The sequence below is a fragment of the Galeopterus variegatus genome, unplaced genomic scaffold, assembly GCF_000696425.1.
Source record: "Galeopterus variegatus unplaced genomic scaffold, G_variegatus-3.0.2 Scaffold5135, whole genome shotgun sequence".
NCBI classification, from domain to species: domain Eukaryota; kingdom Metazoa; phylum Chordata; class Mammalia; order Dermoptera; family Cynocephalidae; genus Galeopterus; species Galeopterus variegatus.
In genome coordinates, this window is record NW_007731246.1 from 56,037 (window position 1) to 67,835 (window position 11,799).

The 11,799-nt window shown below is 31.0% G+C and overlaps 1 protein-coding gene across 1 annotated transcript in view; it reads left to right on the forward strand.

Annotated features, from left to right (window-relative positions):
- LOC103604424 (neural cell adhesion molecule 2) overlaps window positions 1-11,799 on the forward strand; it is a 116,988-nt gene that overhangs the window by 35,797 nt on the left and 69,392 nt on the right. The window contains exon 5 of the mRNA XM_008588975.1: window positions 602-747. Coding sequence (XP_008587197.1) covers window positions 602-747 — 146 coding nt within the window. The remainder of the gene's footprint in view (window positions 1-601; window positions 748-11,799) is intronic.

Genomic DNA, 11,799 nt, shown 5'->3' on the forward strand with positions numbered 1-11,799 from the left:
TTAAGTTGAACTGAGGTAAAAATAAATCAATTGCAATAATATGTGTAAATAACATACATATAACTACATTATAAATATTTTCAAAATTTTATATAATTATATTTATTACGTATATAGGATACATCATCTCTCTCTTTGGTGAAATGATTATTAATGTTTAAGAGAAAATCATTAAATAAATAGACTACATGTATATATATATATATGTATATGTATACGGGAATGCATATACATATATGCATGTAGCTTTAAAAAAAGAAATTTTAATTTTGTGGCTTTAAGAGAGGGAAAAATAATAAGGTGGCTTTGAAACTTGCAAAATTTTAAAAGGAATTATAATTTGTATTTGGTTTCTAAACCACCTCAAATTATTTTTATAAGGATAAGTGATGAGTGTTATTTTTACAAAGTTTTTTTTCCTGTACTTTGTAATTAAGTATATTAAGTATACTATTAAGTATAGCATATGCCACTGTAAACGCTACAAAGTTAATGATCTCATACTATATTAAAGTGGGCTTAAGTGTTCACCATGGCTTTTAAGTCTGAATAGTAATATTTTCCTCCAATACCGATTGAGTAATGTATATATTCTTTACAGTACAGCCTCACATAATACAGCTTAAAAATGAAACTACGTATGAGAATGGTCAAGTCACACTCATATGTGATGCAGAAGGGGAGCCTATTCCAGAAATCACTTGGAAAAGAGCTGTGGATGGCATCACATTTTCTGAAGGCGATAAGGTAACAACGGCTCAAAATCTATTAGTTTCCAACACCATTGTAACGTCCAGTGTTTTGAGCACATATTGTTAAATTTCACATTAGTCTCCAATTTACCAAGTAACTTGAAGAAATCAAGTAAATAGGTTAATTTTTTAAAAGGTGACTCTACCATAAAGTCAGCCTAAGGTAACTTCAGAGAAGAAAAAGTCGATGTGTGATATTTAAAGACATTTTTTACTGTCACAAAATCTTAGGTCATTTGTAATACTCTTTGGGTTGCTTATGTGGGCTTTTCGTATATGTTAAATCTATAAAACGTGTTACTGCATTTTAAACCTCCACCCCTGCTATGTAAATGAAAGTAATTCAAATTTTAAAATGTCTGGCTATCATTCAAATTTTACTCTCCAGAACTGTCTTACTGCAGTAGAAGAATTTTTTTTTCATATACTTTAGAATTTAATGTAAAGAGAATTAAGTACAAACACAAACAGAACCTTTTTACTCTCCAGAACTGTCTTACTGCAGTAGAAGAATTTTTTTTTTCATATACTTTAGAATTTAATGTAAAGAGAATTAAGTACAAACACAAACAGAACTGTGGTGACCTTTCACCAGAATGCATTCAAGTTACTTAGAAATCAATTAAAGATTACCATGTTTTACTACTCTCCATGGACTTTCATTATTCTTATTTTTCATAACTATCCATATAAAGGCATAGATATAGACAAAAGTGAAAGAGGAGAGAAAAAGTACTGAAGTAATGGCATGATGGAATTGGTATTTTCACATTAGTAAAGACTTAAGTTAGGCTTTTACATTGCTTGTCTCGACTCAGTGTTAAAGAGCAACCTCCTTTAAACTATTTAAATTGATTTCAACAAAAAGCCTGATTTCTAAAGTATATATACACCTCAAAGTACCTTTGATTTACCACATTGATAGAAAAAATTGAAATTGGTTTGTTCGTAATATACGTTCTATCCCTCAAATTCATCATGTTATATTTAACAACATGCTAACCCCATAAATTGACAAAAAAGCATGTCTATTGTTCATTTACTATTTATCTTTTAAAAGAATGTTTTTCCATTTATATCAAGCTTTTTTGTCCCATATCCTCTTCATTATGGCAGTTTAAGAGAGTATATCTTTTTTGGAAATAGCTGTACTATTTTTATATACCTTTTTTATATGTTTGAGTTGAAAATCAAATTTATAAAATATAAATAACAATTACAGTCTTCTGGCAACTCAGTAAAATGTTACAGAGTTGCCTTTAATATTTTCTTAACTGAAAATCATAGATATTACATTGACACATTTGCAAAATCTAAAAAGAGTTAAATTTTCATACAATTTTTAAAAATAAAATCATATATATATGACTATAGGGGATTGTTGTTGTATTTCAATTTAGCACATTTCTTTAGATTAGATTACTCTAGAGTAAGTATTTTCATGCCCTTAGTCCTCATTAACTGTACCTTCATATTCCTAATTTTATGTTTTCTAATTATTTTTTTGTCTACTGTAAAATTCCCAAAAGTTCTCTTCTCAAAGATAGCTGTTACTCTTCATTTAATAGGTGTGTCCTTAAGTATATCCTGAGAATGAGAGGTACATTATACTCAGTTATTTTATCAATAAAGCCTTATTAAGTAACTCTCATATGTCAGTAGGCTTCCACCAGAGAGAACATTTCGAGACATTCAGGCCAGTCAGATGCTAAATAGTCTTTTCTGAACTAGTTTTGGAAGTCACATTATCACCACTGTCACATTATAGTAGTTCCAAACAAATTTTAAGGCCAGCCACATCCGATGTGAGAGGAATTATACTCCCTCTCTTAATGGAGAAGGATTCACAGTCATGTTGTTGATGAGTACATGGCGTGGGAGGTATTAAGGCCATCTTTTGAAAATGCATCTGCAACAATTTACCTCCAAAATATGCCCATGAGGGAATAAGAGTCAGTACCAGGATTTGAGCTGTGGTCCCTCATTCTTCACAGTGCATGTCCATACATGTGCTTTAGGATGCCTTTAAAGTGTATAGCTGGCTTCTCATATGAATATAAGTGATTTTTCCATTCAATCAAATACCATTCAGAAGTAAGAAAACATTTTATTTATTTTTTATTAAAAATCTTTCTTTATTAAATAAAATCATGCTTCTTTCAAAGGCTTGATCTGAGAATGTGTGAGATTGTGTGTCTAAAGTGATTTGACATAATCTGTGGCACATAATAAACACTCACTAAAAGTTTTTAGTTAATATTAACATCTATAATCTATTTTTGAGCCAAAGTTTCCTTAGATCGTCTCCTGTTATTCTTATTGAACAATAAATGTTAGTATATGTCACATCACAGATATTGATGAATTATAATTTTAAATCATGGAAAGCGTCACACAAATCAAAGTTTAACCTTGACTTTTTCACTTTTGGGTTGTCATTGACCATGCTATTTCTCATGTCTGATTTTAATTCAGCATGTGTAAATCAGGGTAATGATATAAGACCTACCTGGAAAACAGTTCTAAGGATAAAATGTGATCTCACATAACAATATCCCAGACAAATTGAACAACTTAACAGTGCTATTTTCTATTGTCCTTGTAGATATTCAGTCTTATTCAGTATTATACCTATTGTTATACTGCACTTAGATTTCTTATAAATGAAAAAATGGTCACATCAACTCCGTGTTGATGACTGCTGCCACAAAAGGGATCAGATGAAAACTTTCATGGTCATATGTACCCTATGAGTAATGCTTTCCTCAATAAAGAGATGGTCTTTTCTCCCCAGTCATCATAAGAGGGTACATCAAAAATTTTGTAGATTGTGTTCTCTTAACATATATACAAAGAAGTTTACCTTAAAATAATCTTTAGCAATATTAATTCAGTGATTCAGATATGAAGTTGTCTTACCACAGTAAATTGTAGATCTTGTGACTGTATATCACATTCCTCTTGGGAATTGATAATGTTGGGTGTCATCTTAACCACCTGTGTTTGAATTCAGTTTCTATCCATGAAGGAAAGTGTACGTGAGGGCTCTAGCTTCCTTGTTTAGATAAAGATATATTCTTAAGGCACTCTTGAGTGGTAGAGTCTGGTCTCTCTTCCTATGAGACACAAAATCAGAATCAGAAATATCATAGATTTCTGACATCATCTTCCTCCTTTTCTCTCACATCTGTCTTTTCCCACTCCTCCAAATATTTCCTGTCTAGGAAATTAGGCATTTTTTTTGCCTCCCTTTGGGCCTTTTTACACATTCCATATTATATAGCAGTAGATATTAATTTGGAATAGACTCTTCCATATTCTAAGAAGTACTTGTACAGGGCATCTTAAGGTAGGAAAAAAAGAGAACATGTCATGTTCTTCAAAACAAGGTTATTTTAGAATCTTTCGTTACTCATAAATGTTTCTAAATATGATTTCAGATCCATATGATAAAACTGATTTCCTTCAAGCATTTACATAGAAACATTATGTTACTTGTAAATTTTAGTATAAAATAGAAGTAAAAATTTATACTAAGGAAGTAGTTCCTGCCTCTAGAATTCTTATAAAATGGCAAACATAACAGTCAGCAATTCCATGTATGTGAACAGAATGTTTTATATAATAATTACAAAGCGCTTGTTATATTGTCTAGTGGATGACATCTTCTTTATGTCACTTATCCTCTCTTAAGATACAGATTCTATAATTACTTTATTCCTGTTATACCTGTCCTACCTAGTAAATTACAGACCTACCTCCACTAGAAATTAATCCCACTCTACACTGAATAAGAAGTATTTGAAATGTAAAGCAATAAGTTATAACTGTCTCAAAGCAAGATTTCTCAGCCTTCAGTCACTTGACCACCAGCTCCATCTCTTTACCATATTCATGTGCTGCCTGGATTCATATATACTTTAAATTGCATTGTTTATTTATTCTTATCCTAACCAAAATTATCAGTGAGGTCAAAAGTATGATGTATTCACCAGTTACATTTTTGAATACATATTAAAATAGACACAAAAATATACAATAAAAGTTACTTTTCAAAGTAATACCTGAACTCAGCATGTGCACCCAACTGGTACACAGACTATACTTTCAGAAACAAATGCTCTTTTGTCAGACATATTTTGAATTAATGTGATACAACATTTAGCTATGAAATTTTGAGTGCAACATATTTAAAAATGTTTTACTTAGTACACAACCCATTCTCCATCCTCTTACTTCTTGTGAATAAACACTTCCTTCCAGTAAATAATAATGCTTCACTTCACTAATGGGTACAGAATTCATTCACAAATCATTGTAACAGAAACTCATTTAATTTCAGTCCTTAATACCAAATGGTCCTTTCAATATGATGCTAATAACCTGAATAAATAAAGCAGTGTGATCATCTCTTCAAAAGCAGTTTCTTCCTTTTTATGCTAAAATGAAATATGAAATACTGGTCTTGGTCTGAGTTTAGATTACCTCAAAATTTTGTGACTAAAATAATGGGATTTTCTGTTTCTTACATTTTTTTGATAAGTGTGTCTTTCTATGTTAAGGAAGACAACCTTATTGATTCAATATTAGCTTTAGTACTGTGAATCCATTTTATTTTCTGTCCCTTCAAATGTATTCAAATTGAAATTTCAGGTCATTTTTTAAAAATTTTAATTCAAGGTAGGAGTATTAACTTTTAACACTTATTTTGCATTTCCATATAGAAGTCACAATTTACCAAAATGTTCCTATTTATTTTTATAGTGTAGAAATGGCAAGTATTTTTCTCCATGAATTTAGGCACTATGGTCTGTAGGATACAAACTTAAAATGCTATTGCAGACTAAAATACCAATTTGAAAGGAATTTCTATCAATATTTAATAAAGATAGGCAGTTCCTTAGATACAACTTCCTCAACAAAATATGATGCTTTAAAATGTATAGCTATTTAAACATCTCAGAATAGAAATATTTGTTATAACAATGTTGCATTCATTATTATATTACTCATTTATGCTCAAGAAGATCATTCTTTATTATGTATGTATAAATATTTTATTGCAATTTAATATTGCTATTTATGGAAGGAGATTCCTACTCTGGACTTTAAAAAAATTATATTTTAAAAGTTATTTATTTAAACCACTTTTATTGGGGTGAATTTTCACATCACATGAAAATCTCCACTAAAAATTCCTACATCATTTTTATATACAAAATGTGAAGATTACATTAGCCTTTTTGTTCATTCTTAACTAAAAATGACTTCTTAAAGATAAATTTTATAAAATGTGAGCAGTTAATCTTAAAGTGAAAGGAATTTACATAACTAACTTTTCCTTGAACGCTTTAACCAATTTACTCAACAACACTCAACATATGTGTATATTATTGAGGGCTATTATGTTTCACGTAGTGTTCTAGGCACAAGGAGTGCTACGGTAAAGAATAAAAGAGTCCTACTTCATGGTGCATACAATTTAGGGGGCAATGTAATCAAGGCACCGGTTTAATTAACAATCATTTCTTTATGAATATGCAATTTTCAAATATGCAGTTTTCGTATTCAAAATGTCAACTCTGAGTATGGAGGTGGACTTTCACAAGGCCACGAATACAACTTAGGCCTGTTGTTTTGCACTATCACAAGCCCAGGTCAACTCCTTCCCAGACAGGCCTTGTCTATTCTCACCAGGATATCTTCTCTTGATTTGTTCCAGGCTGATGAAAATTGCTAAAACTCTGATTTAAAAAAACAAAAAGCTTATAAATAAAATGTTATCATCAACTGGCAGCACCTTTATATTATAGGGAACAATTTAATATTTTTAACTTCCTTTTCCTCCTTAAATAGAAATCAGCAAAATGATACCAACAAATCCACAATTATTGATTTAAAATAGAGCGATGATAGAGTTTCAAATATCTGCACTTTTTAAAAAAGCTCTTATGAAATAAGAAAACTAAAATATATATAAAAATGATGGCATATTTATAGCATTGCTTTTAGGAATGAAGGACAGTACATAAGTATTTTTAATATACCTTACTAAGTAGTTACACTTCTGGGAAAAAATTTTAAAGCTGTATTTTTATTACTTTTATGAGGGATTTTATTTGTACCTTTTTACTGAACCCTGAAGTTGCATTCTGGGATGCAATTATGGGCAATCCGTAGGGCTTGATGCTAAAGCTGATAGAAAAACCAAAACAAAACAAAGCAAAAAACCCAGAATGGAGACCAAGGAGAGAAGCTTTACTGAACCCTGAAGTTGCATTCTGGGATGCAATTATGGGCAATCCGTAGGGCTTGATGCTAAGGCTGATAGAAAAACCAAAACAAAACAAAGCAAAAAACCCAGAATGGAGACCAAGGAGAGAAGCCTAATGTAAAAAACAAATACATAAATAAAATTAATACAATGTTTTTGCAAATAATTGAAGAAACAGTAATGACATGTTTGTTGAAATATTTTAAAAAGTCATGTATACAGTTGAACTAGACACAGTGCTTACTTACTGTGGGTGGTAGCATAATAAAAGTGTTGACATTACAAAAATGCCTAGACTTTCAAACAGAGATTATAGATAATTGAATGTACTCGATTACAACTGAGAATATGTTCACTCCTTTGAATTTCTTCAGAAAAATTGGAAAGATCATTGTCTAAAAGAAAATCTTTTCATTTGATAGGATGTTTCATTAGAGGATCTCAAATAATCTTTCTTTCCCTGATACTCTGCTTTACTAAGGAATTAAATCTTTGAAGCAATATTTAGGGTGGTGGTATTTAACCAAGTCTGTGCATCAGAATCGTATGAGGAGCTGTATACACATACCTGACTAAGCCTCACTCCCTGGAATCTGACTGAACCTCCCTCCTAAATCCTCTGATCCACTAAATCTTTGACAGGAATTGAAGAGCTATATTTTGAAAATGCCCAGAGATGGTTCTTGTGCGTATGCCCTGTACAAATATCCTCTACCTTTGCAATAACATTTCTTCCATTACACACACACTCACACACAAACACACGCACACACACACCAAACTCTGAAATATTTTTTAAAGTTTTTATCTTGACATCAAATTCAGCTATAAGTAAAATACGTTATACACACACACACACCAAACTCCTGAAATATTTTTTAAAGTTTTTATCTTGACATCAAATTCAGCTATAAGTAAAATACGTTATGTAATGAGAATTGATTTGTATAACCTATGGCTACCTAATCATATTAGTATTTATATAAAATACAGCTTAATTAGTTTCTATTATGTGGTAATTTTAACACTGACTTATATGCTCTGTGAAATCAGGTAAATTGCCATATTTTTCTGAGGTGGAGGTCCATCGCCGATAAAACAAGTCCACGTCAGTCTCTAACATTTCCCTGTATTATAAATCTCTCAACTGGTTCAGTAAATATCATCACTTTTAAGATACAGTTTTTATTCCTGTGCTGAACTCTTATTAAATTTAGATATTTACTAATTTTTTAGTTCATGATTCTCTAATAATTTTGTGTAGTGAGGCAGCATTTTTCCAATTTCCTTCTTCTATTTAGTTTTTCATATAACTCAGAAAGAAAAGCTAAGATTACTTTGGCTATGTCTTTAGATTGGAAAAAAAAGGGGGGAGGTACTTTCCGATTATAAAGAAAAATGCTAAAGAACATACCACCAGCTCCTGGCACCTGTGGATTTTAATGCCCATAATTATTTTTTTCTTCCTTTACAGAGATAATGGGATTTTCCGAAGGATTTTTTTATTTGAATGACATTTTTAAGATCTGCCTAATGCATTTTTTCATACTAGTCTCTGAGAGCAATAATATAGGTCCCTGCTGAGCAATAGGCAAAATGGATACTTCAATTCCCCATCTGATGCAGGTGGTAGAATATAATTAGGCTTGTTGGAAATCTTCCTTGATGCTTTTGAGCTTGCTGAGAGGTGGGTTTTCAATCATTTACAACTTTCTGAAATCTTTTCTAGCCCACAGCTTGAATAAAAATTCTCCAAGTAGTCTGGTCATATGTTAAACATGTCCTTTTACAAACTATTTTTGAGAAAAATCTAATATTACCAAAAATAAAAATGCCATTGTTATTTCTTAAAAACATTTATTAATAAACGATCAGTTTGAAATCTATCATAACAGTTTTCATTTGAAATATACTTTTATCAGTTTTGTAAGATTAAATAATAGTAGTTCACAGTTTTACAACTATTGTTTTTGGGGAAAATGCTATTTATATACTGAAGTGATATGGTTTGGTCACAGAAGACATATTATCTTTTCTTGTAAATACTCTAGCCTACATACAGAATTCAGCTGGTATTTACTGCTTATGAAGTAATCTACTACTACCCCTGAAGAAAATGTAAAATTATAAGCTGTAAAGACATATGGAGATATCAGTGAATATGAATAGATTTAACAAAAATAACACATTTTCTGGCGTATATAATTTGAATTAGGTATGTGGTATTTCGGTAAATAATGTTAACTAAATTCAACCAACAAGATGAAATAAATTTGAATGAAAGCATGTACAGCAATTTTAAAAATGTATAGAGAGAAAGAATAAATTTGAATAAATTCTTCCCAAGTAGTTATAGTGTATCTATGCAAATGTTTGAGCAAACATTCTAATAAAAACTTGCAGCAAAATAATATATTTGATGAATTCCATTGTTAAACATGCAACATAAAAAAACAATTGCATAAGATAATGTTACACAATAATTAGTGAATAAAATTCAATCCATTATAATGAAAATTGCCTTAATGCTGTAATTGTAAGGCCTTGGTTGCTCTTGACTCATGGATTAACAGGTAATAAATTTAAATAAGATATATTAAATGAAGATCTTCAGTTCTAAAATCAGCCATGTGTTTAGTAACTTGTTGTGTTTATTGGGGGAGGTGAGTCTTAGATGAGAATTGTTTTGGCTACAATGTTACACTGGCATGATCTATCTCTTGGGTTAGCATTGTTACTTCTGTTTTGTGATCCACAAAAGCTCTGGTCTTACTTTCTAAGACTTTTCATTCTTGGATGCCAAGTGATTTTTAGATACATATTTAATAATACATGTATTTACACAAAAATATATTTGGTAGTCTATCAAATAGGTAGAAACAGTATAATTCCTAATATTCATGTATTCTACCATCCTTACCCTGGTCCCTACCACTCACCTTGGATTTTTAGATACATATTTAATAATACATGTATTTACACAAAAATATATTTGGTAGTCTATCAAATAGGTAGAAAGAGTATAATTCCTAATATTCATGTATTCTACCATCCTTACCCTGGTCCCTACCACTCACCTTGCTCACATATTTTAATCCTTATTTTAAATTTCATTGTCTATTATTATAATCATTGCATCACATATACTCCTCAATTTATTTATTTATTTATCTATTTATTTTTGCTTCATGAAATATTTCTGTCAAAACACCAGTCATGGTTTAATTTATTTCCATACCCCTTCCACACATGCAGTAGCTCAGCTGAACTAGGAGAAAAATTCATTCATTCAGAATTATCTGCCTTTAAAATCATTACCCACACCTAATATGAGCTCTTTGTCCTACCTACCACTCATTCTCCTTTTTCCTGGCCCATTTTTATTTCCATCGTTTTAGATAGCTACTTTGACACTTTGTACATTTTTCTGTATCCTCAAATTTAAAAACTTACTCTATCTCTAAAAAGCACATCTGATGACTTGTTTCTTTTTTTTACTAATTAATTTAAAACAGCTAAAAAAAAAACAACCTTAAAAAACTCCGACAATACATCTGCACTCATACAGAGAATTTGTATTATTTTTAATTCTATTTTTCCATTAACATTTTGAAGAACTCTCGTATGTTACCATGAACGAAATATCTAAGTTTATGTGGATACTAAATCCTATTCTCTCTAACAAGTATTATGGACATCAGTGCAGTGATGCATCTCTCTATCTCCAACACTTTTTATGCTTGCTATCTCATTGGTCATTCCCATCAACATTCAAAATTATTCCTATTTCTCTCGATACACACACACACACACACACATTCTTCATACAGATGTGTATATTTATGTGTGTGCATATATACAGGTAGATAGATAGACAGATGATAGATACCAAATCATCTGATCTCTCTCTTGTATTTGCAGCAAACTTCCTTGAAAATGTTGTTTAAACTTCCTCTGTTAAATTTTCTTCCTCCAATTATCTTTTTAATTTTTTTTTTTACTTTAACTTCTCAATATACATTGTAGTTGATTTTTATGACCCTTTACCTGTTCCTTTTTCCCCCTCCCTTTCTCCTCTCCCCCCCACATCACATCTATTCACTTGTCTTAACAAGTTCAAGGAACTGTTGATCGTTGTGTCTTTTTCCCCACCCCCACTTTATTTGTGTGTTTATTTATTTATTTATTTATTTATTTATTTTTAACTACCACAAATAAGTGAGAGCATGTGGTACTTCTCTTTGTGTGCCTGACTTGTTTCTCTAAGTCCATCCATGTTGTTGTGAATAGTGGCATTTTATTCTTTTTTATAGCAGAGTAGTATTCCATTGTGCAGATATGCCACAGTTTCCTTATCTACTCATCTGATGATGGACATTTGGGCTGGTTCCAACTCTTAGCTGTTGTAAATAGTGCTGCAATAAACATTGGAGTACAGAGAATTTGATAGAGAGAATAGGATTTAGTATCCATATAACCTCAGGCTCTGATCTCATTATTCCACTGAAACTCTCTGGTAAGATTACCAATAACCTTTACTTCCTTAAACTTAATGGTAAGTTATTAGTCCTTAATTTTTGTGTGTCTAGCAGAAGCACTGATCCAGTTAAATAATATCTTCTGTTTGAAGCATGTAATTTGGCTTCCAGTGCATTCTCCCAGGTTTTGTCTTACCACAATGCTAATTCCTCTCAATTTCTTTTGATCAATCCTTGTCTTCTCAATGACCTTTAAATAATTGAGGACCTTAGTCTGGAGTCCGTTCTTGCATTT